This window comes from Caloenas nicobarica, chromosome 3 (assembly GCF_036013445.1).
Source record: "Caloenas nicobarica isolate bCalNic1 chromosome 3, bCalNic1.hap1, whole genome shotgun sequence".
NCBI classification, from domain to species: domain Eukaryota; kingdom Metazoa; phylum Chordata; class Aves; order Columbiformes; family Columbidae; genus Caloenas; species Caloenas nicobarica.
Window position 1 is genome coordinate 16,801,843 of NC_088247.1, and position 21,783 is coordinate 16,823,625.

General features: G+C 43.0%; 1 protein-coding gene across 1 annotated transcript in view; it reads left to right on the forward strand.

Moving 5' to 3' along the window:
* Nucleotides 1-11,022: 11,022 nt before the first annotated feature.
* The window catches only part of ADAM17 (ADAM metallopeptidase domain 17), a 35,615-nt gene continuing 24,854 nt past the window's right edge, over nucleotides 11,023-21,783 (forward strand). Inside the window, exon 1 of the mRNA XM_065631194.1 lies at nucleotides 11,023-11,249. Coding sequence (XP_065487266.1) covers nucleotides 11,153-11,249 — 97 coding nt within the window. The 5' untranslated portion in view covers nucleotides 11,023-11,152. The remainder of the gene's footprint in view (nucleotides 11,250-21,783) is intronic.

A 21,783-nucleotide genomic window follows, 5' to 3' on the forward strand; every position in this document is an offset into this window, starting at 1 on the left:
GTTTAATTTTGTTCTAATCACTTTAGTGTTTGTAAAAGGTGCTGAAGAGTGATGTTTTCTTTAATCTCAGTATAATTGCATCAAAAAAAGTAGCAACAAATCCTTGCTTATACTGGCTCCAGTGATGTTTTCTCATCGAAAGACAGACAAGAACTGCCTTTTGGAGCAAAAGGACAGTTTAATTTGCAGGGGACCGTCTGCTGAACTTACCAGTTCCTATCGGAAAATGGCTCCTCCAGCGAGGCCCCTGTAAGCACCACTGGAAGGTGCTGCCTGTGCCTCCATCAACCTGTGACCCTGCTGGGGACGCCCAACAGAGACAACCATCGTTTTAAGAGTTTAGGGGCTTTGTGACGCAGACACTGCTGCCCAAGAGGCTGTATCGAGAACACCAATTCCCATGTGAAAGGCAAGGGGAGGCCCATGATATTCCATCACAAGCGTTACCACCCCTGTTCGGTTTTTCTCAGCCAGCTGTCTCTGGGGAGTCTTCCAGACGACCCAGGAATGGGAACAACCGCAGACCTTGATTCTGCATAACTGTTCACACCTCTCCCTCCTTTTTGTTACCCATATTTGCGAAGAACACAAATTGGTGAAAAAACCAACCAGCCAATGAAATAAACTGTGCATATACCCAAGAGTTCAATACAATTTAATTACAAATACATACAAAGACAAACCGTATTCAGCACCTTTTAACTGGTCAAACTCGGGCAGTTTTCGTGAAGCTCAAAGGGAAAAAGAAAAGCAGAGGAGAAGGAGGTATTAAAGGAACAAGTGCAAGAGCAAAAACTCTGACGGCACTAGAAAGTTGTTTTTTTTTTTTTTCTCTTAAACATTTTCTTGGTCACCTTGTTGACCTCCTCAACTTTCACAACCCTCTCTATGGCCTGTTTCAGAGTCCTCTTTTGCCCTGGTCCCTGGGGGTCAGCTTTTCTCAGCGTCCCAGAGAAGGCAGGACCAGTTACCCACTGCTGGTTGCTGACAGCAGAATAAGTTTTATTCAGCTGAAGCCAGGTATACAAGTAGCATAAGATCAGAATCAGGTCTTCTGTGTGTGTCTTAGAGATGTGAATTGTATCCTTTGAACTGCATTCTTGATGATATTTGTCACATACTTCCTCAGCAACTTCAAAAGAGTTTGAGTCCTTTGATTACGGTGCTGTTTACCTACTATCATAACTAACAGGCATTTGCCCAGAACAGACATTCACCCAAACGCTCCCTTTATTATTTTTTCCCTCAAGTGCAAAAATGCTTTAATTTACCAATGGCCATATTCACATCCCTAGTTAAATATAAAGCAGTATTCTTTTGAGATCAAAAACATTAAAAGAGTGATAACAGAGTATGAGTTCTGTCCTAGATTTGCAGTTAACTCTGTGCCTGTGCTTGCTGCTTTAGGGACCGTAGCAACTTCCTGCCTACCAGCTCCTCACCATTAACAGTATGCAGTCACATGAGAAACAGGAGCTCTAGGTATCAATCTTGCTTTTCATAAAGAAAATTATCTCTTCTCTCTAAGATAATAACTTAAAAATGGGTTTAGCATTGTGCTTATTTTCAGGTTATTTCCCAGTTCTTTTAAACTGGTGCTTTAGGTCAGCAGGTGTTTAATAACTATGAATACTTGGCGCTTATATTGCATACTTAACATATATTGGTATCCACACTCTGTCACTGGAAAACTAATTCACACACAGAAATGTAAAGAGACTTAGCCAAAGGTTTCCCCACTTCTGTGGAAGTACCTCGAGTTACCTACAGTTGAAGGAGTATTTTGGCCAGCGGTTTCCTTACTGTGCCCCATGAGCCACTGGTATGGGCTCTGCAGAACCATACAAAAACATGTTTTGAGGTAGAATTTTAATAACTGGGTACAATAAGTTTTCAGAGTTGACTACACTCCAGTGACCCAAACTATTTGGAGACTACTGACCTAGTCTGACATTTGTGATTACAGAATCACCAAAGTGCTCCCAGGTGCCTTGTGATGGCACGGCTGTATTACCACTGCAATCTAAGCCACAGCTCAATGAACGAGTCAGCTCAGTGATTTATTTGCTGACCCAGAGGGCAGATCTCTTGAGGGTTTTTTTACGACCACTACGCAGAGTATACTTCCAACCAAATCTCCAGGAGAAGGATGAGAGTCTGCACAGGTGTAGCAGGGGAACACGCCCTCCAGCAGCACTGGAGCAGAAGTGTACTTTGCAGGACGCTTCTCTTTGTCTTCCTGTTGTGTATCTGGCTGGTGAGAACACCTCAGAGGGGTGTAATCAAGTAGGGCTGGGGAGTGGCAGTTGTATGAGTCACATCTTCTGCATACGGAACTGAAAGGCCTGCAGTGGGGATAGAAATGAGGCACCATGAAAATGAGAGATCAAAGGCATATAAATACAAAAACATATACAAATAATGGTTGAAATCTCAGCTGATGGGCAGGTGACTCTGCAATCACATGCAGGTCTTAAGCAGTTCAAGGGTGGCTCCTGCATCAAAGCTCCACCACGAAGATGGCCAGCGTGGGTAACCTGAACGCCAGCTGCTGGATGACGTGAGCCAGCTGGAGCTCCCCCGCCTGACACGGGTAGGTTGCCTGCAAGTCAAAGACACGCACGGACCCGCTCTGCAGTGGCGAACTGGTGGCCCTGATGCAGTCTGCTCCCAGGGCTTTATTTTCTCTTTGGAAATAGATGGCGTGTGCGGATCCTGGTCATGCGAAGATCTTGGTATAGTGTTCATAAGCCCAAGGCATTTAGTGAACTTTTCTTGGCAAATAAGTGACTTAAAAATAAATCCTCTTGGTCTCACTCACATAGGCAGCAGGACTATTTTGTCTGAGAAAGACCTGTGAGGAGTTGGATCCAGATTTCCCGCTCAGTGCAGTCACACCTATTCGGAGTGTGAAGTACTTGACAGCTTGGAGCACTAACGCTTAACACGTATGTTGCTCAGATACTAATGAGTTGACTGGGTCAAAAACAAATAAGGAGAATGGAACCTCTGAACGGGTTGATAGCTTGTTGACACTGAGGGCTGCATCAGCTCAGCAAAAAGCTGCCTGCATTCCTACAGTTCTGGGGTGCATGGGTTCATTCAGACAGTTGTGCAAGTTAGGGTAAATCTGTCCAGGCTTCTGCTGCAAAGCCTCCAGTTCACTACAGGAGATCAGAATTTCTTCTTCCTCCTCTTGTCCTGGTCTTGTCCTTCCGTTACGTCTTTCAAGGTGGTACCCAGAGGAGCGTTAAGACAGACACACAACTTCTCATTGTACAGGAGAAGAATCACTGCAACATCCCATCACAGCAGATTTTTTCCAAGAGCACCTGATTCTGCAAGAGGCTCTGGGCTCCTATCTTCACCACAGAACCCAAGGAAGATGCATGGTCTTATTTGCTTGGCTGAAGCATTTGTTCTCTTTTCAAGCAGCCCTCAGCAATGCCACGTTCACGAGTGTGGTGTACTACAGCTCTAATGGGGAATACCATGCAAAATCTAATGCTACCTTCCATGTATTCCATGAATTTCTCTCTATTGGAGATCTTGCCAAAAAACTCTAGATGGCATTAATCCATTCCAGCACAGTCTCTCCCTAGCCCACTCTTCCTCTGTTTCTTTGTAATGCAGATTGTACAGCATTCAAGACATTAATTCTTCATAGAATGTTTAGGTCCCCATTTACACTTAAATCCCATATTTCTGATACAGCTTGCGAGAAAACAAACAAACAAACAAAACCACAAACAAAATCCCCAAACCAACCAAACAAAAAACAAACCACAAACAACACCCAAACCAACCAAACAAAAAACAAACCACAAACAACCCCCAAACCAACCAAACAAAACAGACAAAACTCACAAACTAACAACCCCCAAACAAACCACAAAAAACCTCAAACAACAAACAGGAGTTCCATCTTGCAACTCTCACTCATGAGAAAAAAGCTCACTTGTGAAGCCACTGAACACTGATTTCAGAGTTTGCTCAAAAGAGTTTCCCATACAGTTCTAAGCCTATACAGGGATTGTTCATGTGTATATATAGACACAGATACATATCCGTACACACAAATACATGGCCAAAGCAGACAGCATGAGGTAGATTCCCAGCAGATTTTTCCAAATCCAATTGTGTGCGAATCGAATCAGTTAAAATTTATACTTTTTTTTTTTTTTTCCTGGCAGTTCAGTAGATATTCAGTTGTCCAGCTGCCAAGTTTTGCTTGGGTTGCTGGAGTATATTGGCAATCGGTTCCCTCTGTGTTTCATACATCAAAATAGTACAGCTGGAGACTACCACACATTTCATTGCTTCCCAAAGGCTCCACATTAGCTGCCTTCACATTAGCAATACTTCCTGGAGATATATTAGCCTGATCAAAAATATTGCCCACAAGAAGTACATTTTATCTTACAGAATACTTGGATTCTCTTTTCTTCTATTATATTTCAAATCAGAGAAGCTTTTTCTTAGGAGAAAAGAGAACCAATAAAAATATCTGATGTCATTTGAAAAGCAGGAGATTGGTAGCAGAGATGTTAACTTTACCAGTGTCTGTGACAGCTGTTCTTTGTGTAAGAGAAATCACCAGGATATATGTTAAATCACCAGGATGTATTTTAGAACCAGAATATTACAAAACTGATGAAATTGAAATTAGGTCCAGTTCTTTTTTTTATTCCTTTTTTTTTCCCTTTACTGTAGCCATGAGTCTTACCAAACAATTGCACCAGTGAAAAGAATATCTGATACCAAACAAAGCTAAAAAATGGATCCTTTGAACTTAAAAGGAAGTATGTTGCTCTGTGACATGTATACATATTTACAAATGTAAGCCCAGTGCTGACAGTAGATTAAAAATTACAAATAAGGTCTCACAATGATCAAACAGAACAGAATATGTCCCTCCATTACACATTGCAAGGTCTTCTCAGGACAAATTCTGTGAGGCATGCACAGTGGAACCAGGGGCCATGGGACCTGTTTACATCAGCATTGATGCTGAGAGAATTGCCTCAATTGCCAAAAGTGATTTAGGATGAGATTTAAAACCCCTTCCTGCTTCCATTTAAAGCAGTGTCAAAGCTCTGGTTCTCTGAACAGGGCTGGGATGCCTGTGAAAGTGTGAACCACCTTGCCAGGATACATCCAGAGATGTCTGTAAAGGTGAGAAAGGCAGGTGTGGAAACTACCCAGTATATCACAAAGATGAGTGGTTTATATTCATCATCCTGTCACAGAGCACGAGAAAACTCAGGAAAGCTCCTGAATGGCTTTGTCAGTGGCATATGATGGATCTTAAGTATGTATGTCCAGTTCTAAGATAGTGGCAAGCTTTAAATATAGAAAGGTGTTTTCTGTTTCCCTTAAGATCCCTATTAGGACAAAAGTGCACCAGTCAGATGGCAGAAGTATCTTCGTTATTTATACATGGAATTCTCATAAAGAAGTGCCACCTTTCCTAAGAACTGGAAAGGAACAGACGGAAGACTGGCAGCACCATCTCCTGGCAGATATTAGAAACAGGGACCACTTTGTGTGAGAAAGCAGGGCCAAATAATTTTCTTTGTGGATTTAACACAGACTGTAACAGGAAGTGACTTCACAAGAGTGTGTTCCCTCCCTAGGAAGATTAACTTTGATATGCTTCAGGGAAGAAAAGCATTATGTGTTATTATAATTATGGAGAACACATACAATTATGAAGAACAAATTTGGGTTGCTTCTGCCTTTAAAAAGCTCTCTCATGTTGGCCTCTCGACTTTCCCATACATTGCAGTAATAGCAGATTTTGAAATTAGCACAGCAGGTAGGTTAGTCCAGTTCCAGGATATTAGTGTAGTCTCAGAAGACCACAGAAATTCCCTGTAGTCAGAAAATGATGGAATATGTAGATTTCAGGAGTCGTAGCCAAGTTTCTGTCTTGCTGAGTAGGTAAGGTAGGGGAAATAGCGGGAAAAGACTATTAATACCATAAACTGCTGGATCGTTAATGTGGAATGCTGTTATACATATTTAGAAAGTGACAACGGGCCAAAGAGCACTAAGTGAGGGTGAGGCCTTTGGAGTGATGAAAGGCTGTATGGGAAAAAACTTCTATGGAGATAAAAGAGAGGGGACTAAGTCAGACGAGCTGGTGAAAGACAGTCATGGAAGAGAAGAGAGGAGAAAAGAAAAACGAAAAAAGGAGACGAAGAAAGGGATTCTAGAAACGTCTACATTTTTTTCTTGAACAGTACAGAACTGATATGCCACAGGAGTCCAGATCCCATTTATCAGAACAGTCTCAGTCAGGAGAGGGAGAAGACTTAACCTCGGTGATTAAGACCTGAACATACCAGTCTTCTTGTCTGTTCATTGTTGCAGAGCTGTTCTTGCTGTTAGGTCCCACGTTCTCTGCTATTAAACAAACACAAAGCCCTCCTTGTGTTACACGAACATGGATGATGGTTTGCTGTTGGTTTGTTCATTTTTTCTGTGTTTTGGAGGTGATTGTACTTTGAGAAACTCCCAGCTACTTTTATGGAATTTTTTTGCAGATGATCATGAAAATGGAAGAGACTCATGAACTCATTCATTCCATCCTCCTCCCAAAGGAAGAATGCTCAGTATAAGACACCACACTTCCCAGGACTTTGCCCAACTTAGATTCAAAAGCCACAAGTAATAGGGAATCAAATAATTCCCATGGGAAAATATGCAGCTTTACGCAGCGACCATCTCCCTCATGGGTGGGGCTCTGCTTATCTCTGCAGCTCAGAACCAAGATCAGGCCACTTTCCTCGGGGCATCATGTACTATTCAAACATTCACAAAACAAAGGTAATCCTCCATCCTCCTCCAGGGCCTGCCACAAACCCTACCTCCCTTTCTAAGCAAATTATTAAACTGTATATTTCAGGAATCACTCTGGTTAGGGAGATAACCTCTTTTATCAAATGTCGTTCTTCTAGCAGCTCTTCTTCTGAACAGGGTTAGCTGTCCAGTCAGCTGTCTCTGCACTTCTCTAGCTTTTACTGTTAACACAGGAAAACACATTTTACTAGCTGTATGTATTGAGTTATTTTCTTTTTTTATTTTATTCAATGTGCTGTACTTGCGCTATTCCTCACCAAAACACACTACGTGCTGCTTTCCATTGATTTCTAATCATATCCTATGTATTTATCATATCCTTGTTTAGGCTCTAATCATATCAATAAAATGGCTGAAATTCCTTAATTGGAGAAGAGAAGAATGAATTCCTATCAATTCTGGGTATCAACACATTCCTAAAGTGTTCTCATACTGGACACAAGATAAGTTTGTATGAAAAGATTTTAAAAAAATCACACCCAGCCATGCCATCAAACTAATCTACTGATACAAAATAAATTATTTTTCTACTGTGGAGTAAACAACATTGCTAAATCAATTATACTTTTCCTAATTGCTGTTTACTGTTTTGCTATTATATTGTCTAAACACCTTAATCTAACAACTCCATTGTGAAGGGCTCTGTCAAAACACAAATCACAAATAGTCAATAACTCGAAAAATATTTAAAAGCAATTAAGTTTTATTGTTAGGGTGTCCTTGTGAGATAAGAAGTAAATGGCAGAAACAAACATATTCAGTGGGAAAATTCTAGTGGTAACAGAAAAAGAAACCTTTTACCTGGCTTTCTGCATCTAGCTTTGACAAGTTACAAAACAGTGAGAGATAATAAAGTCCACCCATTGATAAAAAAATGTATCTGTACTGGGACCTCTGCTGTTCAATATGTGATCTGAAAATAGGGATGAATAGTTTGCAGAATAACACACGACTGTTCCAAAAAGTTCTGTCTCAAGTTGATTCTAAGAGTTGCAGAAAGGTCCCGCAATATTAAATGACATCTGATAAAATGGCAAATGGAAATTAATGGTTATAAATGCCAAGTATAACCTTCACCAAATTCAGTGATGAGCACTTGTTTAGTTGTTACTACTTTGGAAAGAGAGCTTGGACAGCTGGTAGAGCATCTACTTCCCAAAATCTCAACTCTGCACTAAGCTGAGGCCAGAAAATAGGAAAGTCACTAGAATTAAGACACGAGCAGAGGAAAGGGGTATATTATATACTTCAGAAAGGGTATACTATATCTAAAAACATACAGAAAGAGGTAATTAGAATAAGCACAAATATGAATTAATTCCACACAAGGGAAGACTAACCAAAATAAGACTTTTCACTTGGGAAAAAAAAAAAAGCTCAGAAGATTACCATAGAACTCAAAAATTGCATCAAAGGAAAGAGTTATAAAAGGCATAAAACTCATTAAATCACTTTCAAGAGGATGTGAGAGATTTCAATAATCTTAGCATACCCACCAACTGAACTGGGTATAAAAGCAGCACTTGGATGTGACAGGGCCATAGAGGAAAACCTAAGAGAGCCTCCTGTGTCTGTGTTTCTCTGCTGGAACACTTCATCATCTGCCGTCTCTCCGATCTGTTTCAAATTGAAATGTTGACTTAAAAAAATGTTCATGAATTAAGAGTAGACAAAACAATCAGTAAAAGATTCTCAAGACTAGCTGGTGTTCATCCAAGAAACTCGATGATGCAATAACTGAAATTCTAAATGAGGTGTAAATTCTTTCTTAAAACTTCCTTGGCATGTAAGTACTGGATTGTATCAAATGTTATATTACTTTAAAAAAATGCTTCTAGGGGAAAGCTGGAGAACTACTACCATTAAAATTGACATCTGTTCTGCACAGATTAGTAGCAACTAGAATTATCGCATACATGGAGAGATATGATTTACTAGGGAAAGGTCAACATGGGTTTTGTTAACATTGCTTTTGCAAAGAGAATCTCGCCTTATAAACTGGGTATGACATTTTCTGAAGGTGTCAGCAAGCATTTGGGTAAGAGGGATTGGAAAGATACAGTTTGCTGACATTTCTGAATGACTTTCAATACTTTTTTGCCAAAGGTTCCTATAAGAACACTATGCAACCTTGGGATAAGAGAGAAGATCCCCGCATGGACTAAAATGTGTTTAAAAGATAGGAAACAGGCTGAGAGTAAACAGCCAGTTTTGACAGTGAAAGGAAGTCACTAATGCAACTTCACATCCCTGTGCTTGTTCGTAATTTGAATAAGGAGGTGAGGAGTGACGAGACAAAGCTTGCTGATGTTATTCATGGGAGGAAAGAAAAGGTGTGGCTGCAAAGAATTGCAGAAAGACCTTTCAATACTCAGACTCAATTACTCAAGCTCTACAATATGGGAGACAGTGGTCCTAGCTCAGGACCTAATGGAGACCTATGCTCTGCTGAAGCATCGGTGAGACACTTCATGTCACCTGAAATAGCACTGGGCACCCACATATGGGCAACTGAATTGAGCCTTCAGTGACCGTCAGTACAATGGTAGATGATCGTGACTACAGACAGGTGCAAAGTAACACACGTGGGGAAGACGCAGCTCTACATGACATGGAGAGTAACAGTGTCTGAACTGACCATAACACTTCAGGGGTGAGATCTTCGAAATTTAACGTCATTTGTAGTTCAACGGCAACTCAGTGGAGATCAACAGCACATTGAATGTTAGAAATATTAGGAACAATATTGAGAACAAGACAGAAGATATTGTTGCACCACTTTACAAATCCAACGTATTCCCATATCTTGAACCCTGAGTGCAGTTCCACCACCACAAACAGGAATAGTGAAAGCAGAAAAGTTCATAGGGCAGCAACAAACACCTTCCATTGAAAGAACAACTAAAATTCACTTGGACTTGTCAGTCTGCAAGAGAGGCCTTGTCAGACTGAAAGAAGATCCCACAGACACTATACAGTGATGACCGGCATAGAGACAACAAAATCATTCATTGTCCTTTCCAAAGCAAGAAGCAAGAGTCGCCAAATGGTGTCAGGAAACGTCCCGTTGAAAGCAGAGAAAGTGATTCCTCCTATATGTGATTACTCTATGGAACTCTCTGCGGCAAGATGTTATGGATGCTACAAGTTTACAAGCAGTAGAGAGTCAACTGGACAAACATTTGAAGGAGATACATTGGGAGCTGCTAAGGAAGAAGACACTACCACTGATCTAGGGAGTTGATAGATGCAAACCACTGGAAATTCAAAATGGACATGCTGGGAGCTTTGCCAGCTGTTTGGCTTCATATAATCTTCCCATCTTTGGCGACAAGAAACTGGAAGCCATACACTCAAGGTTTAAGCAATGTGACTTATGAAAAAATTGAATAAGGACTACTTCCTTGTGCTACAGCTATTTAAGTGCATCAGGCTAACTAATGAACAGTGTGGCAAAAAGCGAGATGGGCGATGCTGAAGGTTTTCCTCCATTTTTGCTGAGTACACCATTTGCAACCATCTTTGCTGGAGGCACCAGCAAACAGATAAGAGATCAAGCCGATTTCAGAAGACACCAACTGTCACACAGCACACCTGTAACTCAGGTAACACCTGCACGCGTTCTTATCGCAATAAGGTGTGCTGCTTGGGAAGACACTCAGGGACTCATCACTCGTTATTTGTAGCGGGTGCCACAGACAACCCTCAGCCGTGCCAAGAAAACTACACAAAACCTTGTAACGTTTTTTACCGAAGTCACTCGCGTGTACTGAAAGGAAACTATCTTCTGTGAGTTGCAAACACCATTGTATGAGACACGGCTGTGCGTGAGAAGATGTGAGAGCCGAGACCCGCGCAGGGCCGGGCCGCACCGCCCTAACGAGGGACTGCGGAGACACGAACCCCTTCCCTCCCAGGGGGGACGGGCCGCCTGCTCCCCCTCCAGGAGACCTGTAAGGGAGCCGTGGTGAGGATGCCCCGAGAGAGGAGCGCCTGTGGTAGAAGGAATGCTGCACCCAGGGCCTCATGCCGCCACACCGCACCCGCAGTGACCGCCCCGCAGGACCAGCCCCGGCCAGGCCTCCCCTCCCGCCCCCGCCGCCCAACATGGCGGCCCCGTCGCACCCACAATGCACCGCGCGCAGCCACCGCGCTTCCGGCTGCGGGCCCAGCAGGGCGGCGGGCCCGGCGCGGTGCGAGGGGCCGCGGGGCGGGCGGAGCCCGAACTTTTCTTCGACCGGATGTGAACGAGCGGGCGGACGGTGCAGGAGAGAGCCGCGTCCGGACCATGAGGCTCCGACTGTGGCTGGTCCCTGCCCTGGTGTTGCTGTGGGGGCCGGGCGGGCTGGAGGCGCTGGGGCGCCCGCCGCGCCGGCAGCGCTACGGTAAGGGGCAGGGCGGGACCACGGCACCGCGGGGGGGGCGAGGGAGAGACCACTGCTGCGGGGCGGGGGGAGAGGGGCACAGTCGGCTGTGCTGAGGGGCAGCGGGGGGGGTGTGGGGTGGGGAGAGACCACTGCCCGGGGGGGGCACACCCGCCTCTGCCAAGGGGTGGCAGTGGGGGGATGAGGAGAGGGGTGTGGGGCACGGGACAGGGCCGAGCCCCACCTGCGGGCCGGCCCGTGGCGGTGGGCAAGGCCGCTGCCGCTCCGCGGCCTGCCCCGGGTGGGTGGGTGCGCGCTGGGGAGCGCCCGGGGCACAGGGGGCCCTGGAGGCCCCGAGCCCTGCCGGTGTGGGGCTGATCCCCCTTCAGCCGGAGGCACCGCTGCTGGGTGGCGTTTGGGGGTCGTTGCTCTCTGCAGGGGTTGCTGAGACCACTTTGTCTTCACACTCGAGCTCTGCTGAAGAGTTTTCCTCGCAGGAGTTTGGGTTATATTAAGGCAAGATAATCATATAAATGGCTTCCCTTCGTAGTTCTGGCTGGAGAGTCACCGCTGCAGAGAGAGCCTGGAGCTATTGGGTCTGAACGTGACTTGTAGAAAGCTTAACACGGAGGAGAACCGTTGCTTTGTTTAACTTCTGTAAACTTAGTTTTGCACCTAAACTTTTATTTAAGAGTGAAGAAGTGGCAAAGTTCTGTTCGATAAGCGAAAGCGTATCTTTGAAATGGCAGAGGAGCTCTTATGAGAGGCCGTGGTCGTGTCTGACCCAGTCAGGTGTCTTGTCTCCAGTTACTGTGGCCGGTGGCGACTGCGTCAGGTCTCGTTCCTTTGCTCAGATCCCTCAGCAGGTTTCCCCGCAGATGTCCAGGCTGCGCCTCGGTCCTGCTCACCTGCACCTGAGGTGCACTCGTGGTTCCGTGCAGGGCTCGGCAGCCGGTGCCTGCAGGAAGCCGGGAAGGACGGGGTTGAGCGGTGGATGGAAGTGTAACAGAAACAGAACAAACACAGTGTGTCCCTTCAGTGTCAGGCACGTCAGGGAGCTCCTCAAACACAAGTTGCACCTTGCGCTGTCAGATTTTTATGCCTTCTAAAGGACATATCTGCTATGAATTCGTGTAATCTTTATCTGATGGCTTTTGTATTCTTGGCCTCTGTACCACCATGCCTAGACTATGAGCTCTTCAATTTTATGAAATACTTCGTGGAGGTAAAACTCTTTTATTTCTAAACTTTGACTATTTCAGTTGCCAGATATGGTCAGTATGGAAGAATTATTAATTTTATTCACACTTTTAGTGACTGACAGACCTATGTAATTTGTCTCTCTAATTCCCCCCCTTTTTTTGACTGGAAGATCCTAATCTATATAATAGTTCTTAATGTGGGAAAAAAATATTACTTTATTGGTCTTTTGTTACTTTTGTCTATACGCTTTCTATTTGTATCAGATTTTTATTTATTTAAGATGTACGACCAGGACTGCAAGGTAGTGTTTGTGCTACAAAGGTACCATGGATGTATAGTGATGAATGCTTTTGGTTTTGTTTTCTTTCTGAGTATTTTTTTGGCTGTTTTTTGGTGTTCAATAGTTACACCTTTTTTTTTTTAACATGGTAATAACTATGCTGAAATACTTTGCATAGATACAGTGAGGATTTATTTTCCTCTTGTTATTCTACACACTGAATTTCATCAAACATTTTGTTCTGTCATTCAGTAAACTAAATATATAAAAGCATTTTGTGAGGGAACTTGAAAAACCCAGGTGTGCTCCCTTAACTGTGTTACGCTTATCCACACACTTAATTCTTTCAGAATGCTGATATAGCTGACACACTAGTTCCCTAGTATCTTATTTAGCCACAGGTCTAGTAATTCACACTGTCGTTATTACCTGTTTGTCAGGTGAGGACATGGAGCATAGTTGTTGATTAGGCGCCTCGATGATACCTGGGGTGGAAATTGCTCCTGCTCTCACCACCTTTCAGGCCATCTGCAGCAAGAGTAGTGGCACTGTACTTGCACACCGCGATTAGTAGTTGACCAGTTTAGTTTTTTCAGTGCTTTATAACTATTGGGTTAATATATTCATGACCTGTTGACTTATTGCTCATTTTCTTGCCTTGTTCTAAAACCCCCTTTTCTTGAGTCCTGGAGGCAGGTCTCTAGATTCACCCTGTCGAGAAGCTTTCGGGGATCTTTTGAGTCTCCTCTGCAGTGAATGTTAAGGTCAATTATTTACTTACTTTTTGTTACTGGCCTTTAAGATCCGTTCTTGGGGTCGTCTTTGCAGCTTACTTGTTTTACAAGCCCTCTGATTATTTGGCTGAGTTGTTTCTTTTGATACAATAAAGTCTATTTCAAGTATTAGTTTTATGCCTTTTACAAGCTGCTCTTCAAAATAATCTTTGCCTACTCTGGTTTTATCTTAAGCTTTTGCTGGAGTTCTATTGTCCTCATTTTACATACAGCTTGGTTTTCTGAAATATCATCTTTTCCTTCTAATAACTTCAACTTTGCTATTTTTAGAGCTCTCTTTAACCACAGAGCTTGAGTTTTGTGAACTGAAATTAGATTTCTGGCAAGCAGTATCTTTAAGGAAGTTTCAAGGATTACCATTTTGTGATTTCTATTAAGAACTTTCTTGCTTCTTTCTCTATAAGTTCAGCTTTTCAGGAAGGAAGAAATGATTACACAGTGAAAAATAGAATTTGACGAAGAATAGAATAGGTAGATAAAAAGATGGGATGTGGGTAATTTCTGAACATTTCTCAGCTGAACTAATCTTAGGGTGTGGTGCTCCAGCATCTAAACTGATCTAAATTGGGACTGCCACAATCGTGGCCTCAGCTTTCTGATCCCTTCCCCATTCCTGTGAGCACATTCATGGAGCTAAGCTGCCTGGGAGCTAATAGCTTTTTTTTTCCCCATTGAGAGGTTGGATGTCTGTGTTCAGGTGTTTTCTGTTTGTGGAGTCCACTCCCTGGCCTAGCTCACAGTGTGACTGTCCACGTACCTGCTCCATGTGCTGGGGAGTGGTAGTTCTTGTGCTCAAGGTGAGGGATGAAATCAGCCCCGGTTTGTTGCCTTTAGATGATGCGGAAGCAATGCTCTTTTTAACACTGACAGCAGGGATTAATTTCTGGGAGAAGCGTGACTCTACTAGTCCATACAATGACTGTTGTTATAGTTTTTCCTCTGAAAAATTCATGTCAACTTAAAAAAAAAATTCTCAGTTGTTTATCTCTGAAGATAACCTTTTATAACTATTAAATATTAATGTTGTCCATCTTGGAGCTCAGACATATGTGAATGATAGCAGGGCTTAATGTACTTGAAAAGAACAGCAGTGCAAATACCCAGCGTCAGCGCTATTGAATATATGTATACGTATATCTAAAGAACTGCTTGAATCTGTTTTACAGCACAGTGGTATTAGTAGGGTGCTGCCACTAAGCCGCATGTATCCAGGATTCCCCAGAATAGTCTGTATGTACAATGTGTCTTATACGCCACTGTTATCTGTTTTGAATTAGACCTTTTTATCACAAGCTAAGCAAGGAACTAAAAGAAATAAGATAGCTGTTCCTACCCTGGGCAGATGATATTATTTGAATCACTCACTGGTGATCTTTTTCTACATGCTGTATTGCACTATTAAAATCTGAGGCAGGTAACCTGGGCTTGAATTGGTTTTCTTTGTCCATACTGCAGACCTCAAACCAAACTGCATTGGCTGAAGAAATGACCTGTTTGTGGAGGATGCACTTGACCCCGCCCATTATAAATGGTTGAGGTAGAAACCCACAATGCACATCAAAAGACGAGGATTTACAAGTTCTTGAGTGAAAGAAACCCAAATGATAATGTTGTTGATGAACAAACTGGGGGAACTGAGTGGTACAGAGGGCAGCATAAAATCGTTTGCAGTGAGTTTTGCATTCTGCTTCACAGCCCCCGAAGTCCATAAAGCCAGGAACATAACCGGCTGCCGAAGAGTTAAGGGATTGGAAGTTGAGCTCAGTGTTGAGTGTGCAGTGAGATAACTAGTGACAAAATCCTTATGCAAGATTAAACTCTGTCCCTCTGGACTGAAGGATCTGTTGGAGGCTAAGGCAAGACCTAGGTAAGGGCCAAATTACTGATTTTTGTACTGTAGTCTGCAATTTTTCTTACTGTTCCTTATCCCATTTTAATATCCTTTGAAGCAAGATGATTATTTTGGTTCAAGCTGGTTTTGCACTTCGACTCCAAGCTGAAGGTTGGGTGTGTATCTCACCATGTCCCATGTGGAGGGGAATCTGAGACTACAAAGCCTAATAGCACTGTGTGACTGCCTGGGATGCTGCAGGATTATTTCAAAATAATTGCAGGAATTCATAGATGTAGTGTTTCCATAGGTGGTATTACAGGCTGGGTAATAAAGATAGAGTCTTCTGTACACTTTGTTTCCATATAAGCAGCAAATGCTTCATGTCGACATGGCCTTACTGAGTGCAAATAATTAGTGTGATTTTTGCGTTGTGGTTTGGTGGTCTGTTCTATGGAGGTACTTAATATCAAGGTTTTAAAGTACTTTTCTCAGGATTATTCTCTTTTGTTCATGTGAATCAGTCAATGTTTCTATTTCCAACAGAAAAAAAAAAAGTGGTAAAAGTGTAATTCCTGAGAGAAGTACTCAAAGTCAAGAAAGTGAAGAATGTCAACACTGGATTAAATTCTAATTATTAAGAATTACCCTTAACTATTGCAATATTTTTATAATGGGAACATAATCAAGTGCTCAGTGTGAGTTTGGTTTTCAATAGTGCCAATTTGGTCTGACCTCAAAGCAGCCAAAAAGTAAAATTCTTGTTTGCATTCAAGATGTGGGGTGGATTTATTTTCCTTTTCCCCCACACTGTAAAAACAGACAACTTCCCCCTGCTGTTCATTGCTGATAGCAGCAGTGACTCATCTCGGTTTCATGCTTCTGCCACTCTGGAATTTCTGTGTGTGTATGCAAAAGCCCAGCGCGGTTTTCTGCTCCACGGCAGGAAGGGCCGACCATGGAAGTGCAGCCAGCCAGAGTTCTCCTGGTTGCACTCTAACGTTACCCCAGGATTTAATTATGCGTTTAATAGTCAGTAGAGATTTATCTCTGAGATAGAAGTTTACATTTAACTTCTGTTACAAACAGATTGATTTTTTTTTTTTTTCCCCTCTCCTCCCCTTAGTTTTTTTTTTAGAAACTGCAGGAGTCTGAGTTTGCCTGTTTCCCAGACTGATGAAGGAAAGTCCTTTGCTGTGTGTAATAAAAGGTTAACCAAGAACCAGGTCTCTTAAATAAAGAGCAGTACATCCTGCTGTTCTGTTCTGCAGATTTCATTTGCTGCAATCCAACTTGCTTGTTTTGGGGATATCAGGCAACCCTCTCAATGGCTCTGATAGACTTCTCCATGTCTTTTATTCTTGCAGTATATGTGACCGTACTGCTTGCCAGATGGCAGTTTGTGTGCTTTTTAGCCCATATTTGTAACTTATGCCCTGCATCTCTTCTCAGTATCCATCCTTGTTTTCCCATGCCACTCTTAATATGCATTATTTGTACATTTTTAACCTAGGTTGGTACATGGTCTAGGAGGTGGAAGGGAAGGAGGCTGTGTTACGCAGGGAGGCACCTGTAGCTGCCACCCACTCGATGCTGATCCATAATTACTGAGGTGTTGAAGAAGAGCACGGTCTCCCTTGCATTCCGTGGTTTCCTTTCTCACCTTTTCAGGCTGTTACCAAAATTGGAAAGTTCTGCCTCGCAGTACCTGTGACATGCCTTGAATTTTGGAAGGTCATGGTCCAAGTGAGTCCAAAGTCATAACCACAAGGAGAAGGGATGCAGTCGGATGGGAAGAAGGAGTTGGTCTCAGAAGTGTAGCCCAGACAGTTGTTAGTCTCTGCCTAGAATCAGCTCCACTCAATTATTTTGTGACACAGCAGGATCTCGTGGTGTGGTGTCCAAGCACAGTAGTGAGGCTGACAGTTTTTGAGAGCCAGACGAATGATCTGTTTCCAGAGAAGACTACATCCTGTGACTTGGCTGATCTTGTCTGCAGGATATACGAAAACATGTGATTTTTAGGGGATTTTTTTTTTTTTGAGCATTGAGTCATATGGTGCTGTTCTGTTCAAGATGAGACTGTATTACCCTTGTTTCACTTTGAATATGAAGATATTAACTCAGGGGGCTTCCTTATTTTTTATAATGTCAATATTTGAGCAGGATATTGTATATTTTTTTTTCAAGAGTGCTTTTTGCTTTCACTAATAGAACAGACTGAGTTACTAAATAACATAGGGCTGACAGAATAAATATGTTTCCTCACTGGTCCCTATTTAAGTTTTGTTTTAGTGAAGGAGAAAATTTGCAAGGTTGAAAGTGAACTAACATGTCATAGCCATTGAGGGTATTCAGCTGTATGTAAAACTACCAGAAAGAGCAGTTTAATTATCTGTACAGCTTCTGCTAAAAAGAATTTGCACCCTTAAGGAAATATTTGCACTGTCCAGAAACATATGTCTGTTTTACTATAGGGAAAAAACTGTGATCACTGGGCACTTCTCAACATGTGGTAAGTACAGAGTAGTTTACGCTGTGTAACTGCAGGAAAAATATACCATGAAGTAGCTAGTAGACAGTAAATCGGCAGCCTGCCTCGCCTCCCAGTGCGAGGTCTGCGTAACCGTACCCCGAGGCTTTGTCTGCACTGCCCTGTGACTAACTGAATTCGGGCACCTTGTTTTCTCACGTGGTTTAGCAAGTTTGGTGCAGCTGGGATTGAGTCAAAAACATGCCCTTTAAAACATTCAGCAATGCTGATGCGGCTGGCCATTCTTACTAACAGGTTTGTCTAGAAGTGTGATTAAACAGTGTAAACCTTTGTCCTATTACAGTTTATAAACAGGCTGACATAAATTCAGTTCTTGCTTTGAAAGTGTTTCTCACACAAGTTCTTCTGTTCACATATATTCAATAAGCAAAATAGCAGCCACTCTTTGCTGGAAACAAGTAAACACGATTTATCTAAACCGTTAAAAGCATGGGCTGTTTTGTGTGGGATAAGTGTTTCAATTCACTTTGTTTTCCGTCTTTGGCAATGACTCTGTACCAGATGTACTGGAGAAGGATGTAACAGCACGTGTTATGAGCTGTTACGGAACAGCTTTCCCACAGATGGATCTTCTCAATGTGTCCTCTTCATCAACAGTCTCCTAAATGCAGTGTAAACCCTTCAGAGAAGGTACCCGTGCACATGTGGCCATGGCTGCAGCACCTCTTGCCTGGTGAAGACCGTTTGTGTGCCCAGTTGAGATAGGAATACATTGAGGTATGAATATATTGGCCTTCTCTGTTAGCACTCCCTGGAATGGTGCTCCAAACAATCCCACGATATCGCAGCCGGTATCCGGCTGTTACCACAAACATGAGGGCAGCTGTTTTATGTAGGGTGATGGCGACTTGCTTTAGCTCACATGGTTAAGGTTGGAAAGACTCCTGTCTGTGTTTCCTGGTCCAAATTCTGACTGGAGCTGTGAATTATATTTGAAGTTACTATATTTGGTTACTTTAATTAAAATATTTTTATGTATGAAGAGGAACTTCATTTGAAGAATAATAAAAAAAAAAATAACAATGAAGTATATGGAGCCCTTCAACCATTCAGTCACTCCTCAGCTGAATCAGAAAAATTGTTATTAGTTAGCTGCTCACAAGCTTTTGTGAAGCACTTGATATCCGTTGAAAACCAGCTTGTAATCAGCACTGGGGTTGGAATCGATGAGTGCCACAGAAAATACAGGCTGGAGCCCTTTTTCAGACTTGGCGATGACAATGATTTAACAGTCACACAGCAAACTCCTCCCCAGGCCTGTTTGCTATGCTTGTTCTAGAGGTACTCTATAGGTTCGTCATCCCATTCTAGTGTCTTTTGACAGGAGATTTATTTCTGCTTTTATTCCCTTTGGGATGGTTGGAGAAATAACTGCAATAATTCCTGCAAACCCCTTTGATGCTCTTGTGGTCATTTTTAAATCCTGGAAGTAATATTTTTAAATATTGTTGGATCTTGTGTTTATATCTTCTGGGTTAAAACTTCATGCTTCTAGATAGGCTTAACCTTTCTATAAATAAAGCAGTTCAAAAGAATGCTTACGAAATGGTTGACTTGCCACATTTCCTTGTTGCTTTCTGGGCGATAGACTGGACATGAGATCACGGGAATTCACTGTTCTGCTTATGAAAGCAGAGCTGGTTGGAGAAGTATGCCATTGGTATTTGAATTGGTAGCTGAGCACTTGAAGAGAAGCCTCCTCTTCTAAAAAATATGCGGTAGCCTCCAACTTGGTGAGCTAAGCTGTTGCCCAGCACGTTCTTGAGCTCTTTGCTGTTGGCGTAGCCTGTTGCAATGCGCACTGGCCCATCATTTACTTATTGTACAAGAAACTTTCCTGTGTCTTCTAAGTCGCCAAGTCTAGTGGCATTAGGCTTTTAGCCTTCAAACAAGATGGAAGAAAAGGAGGAAATTGGTGAGTTCAAAGCTGGGGGCAGTGGTAAAGTCACTGCTGTGGACTAAAGTCACTTCTTGAGGACTTTAGGGTGTCATCTTTGTCACCGATGTTCCTTCCCTGTTTCTCTTACCTCAGATGTGTATGTTCTGGTGAGATCCCCCTGTCAGGGGAGAAGGTGCAATGAGGTGAAGGCTGGTGATCATAAAGAAATATTTCGGATAGCAGGATGAAATTAAGGTGTCCTTCTCAAAAGAGAGAGGAATGTAGAAATCTAGGAGGGGCTGGAAGGGAAGGAACTTCAGGAAAGTGATTTGAGAAAAGCTGAGTCAGCTTGTTGCTCTTGAAGCCCATGGGAAATGGGTCTTGGACCATAGTGAAGATAATGAGGAAGGAATGCCAGAAAGATTATTAAACTTGAACAAAGATTAGTCAAGTATATGCTTGCTGTGGCTCCCATCCACAGACTGCTGTACAGTTGGACTCTGTACAGTTCTGTGTTTTGTTTAAACTAATGACAGTTCATCTTTTATTTTCAATAAGCCATGACCATGGACTCATTTTTCACAGTTCATAAATTTTGCAGAAAAAATTTGGTTTGAGTGTTACCAATGTTTTTTCCACATCTATCTGATACCTGAATTAGTTCACAGATTTATGTCTAGCAGCAGCATGTCTTAAATCTTTAGTTATGTCGCAAGTAAAATTAAAAGCAAACAAATTTAGGAAGGGTAAGAGGAAATACAAACAAGTGCGTTCTTGTTTCAGGGTTACAGGAATTAGGAGTGTCCTGTGTTTCATTTTTTACTATAACAGAATCATCTTACTAATCTTCACCAACTCAGTAAGTCTTGTTCTTACTACCCTTCCCGTGTCTCTGTGAGGCATTTCCAGGAGGGTGTTTGTGTGTGTTGCAGTAGAGCAGGACTTCTGAAGTGCTCCTTGCCTACCAAAAAAAAAAAAAAAAAATCTAATTTCTTTAGCAGACTTCTGAGTTTTCTTGCCATGAAACTGAGATTTTTGTCTGGCCGTAGCGGCAGCTGCATCTTGCTCTTTGGCAGGACCTTCCGCTGGTTCTGGGCCGTATTTTGCAAGCAGAGGTGGAAGGGGGCAGGAGGAGCAATGTCTGCAGCTGGGTTGTGCCTCTCGGGCAGACCTTGTGCTTGACATGTCCTGGTGTCGGCAAGTCCCCAAGCAGCGCAGCGGTGGTACCACACCTCTCCTGATTCATGGCCCACATACCACATGAACCAACGTTTGCAATCCCACATATCAACATTGACCTTAATTGAGGGGTCTGCTCTAGTGGAGTGTGTTGAAAGAATCTCAGGTTTAATTAAAAGAATTGAGGACTAGACAGTTTAATGAAGTTTGTTTGGTTGGTTTTTTTCCAGAATTTATTTTCCATACCCTCCTCTCAGGTGGTTCTGTATGAGAGCCATTGCCAGACCATAAGTAATGAAAAGGGATGTTTCGAGGATGTTCAGGTGTTGCTCGCTGCGTGGCTCAGTGAACCAGCTCTGCAGTGTGCAGCAGGCTAAGGATTCATGTGCTGCCTGATGTGCAGCAGCTGGGCACGGAATGGAGGCAAAAAAAACCAACATGAAGGAAGGTGGTAGAAACTTACCTTTGCATATAACCCGAAACACATGGTAATGGATTGCAGGTGCTCTCAACCTGTGGGTTGTAAACAGAAATCAGGAAATTGCAACTGCACAGCCCTTCCCGTGTTGCTCAACGGCTGGGGAGCGGCAGCCGGGGAGGGAGAGCCTGAGGCACTGCTGGGTGGCTGCTGCGGTAGGAGGCAGCCCTGTCACCCATCTGTCACATTGCCAGGAGGTCTGATCCGGGCCAAGAAGGCTCTGAGGGTCATCTTTGCTTCTGTAGCTCCCTCACCTCCAGTGTACACAAGCACCTGTGTGCACATAACGCTGGTGGTTATTTCTCCCCACCCAACCCCTCGCAAAAGAAAAAGGCAGGTGCTTGCCTTGGCCCAAAC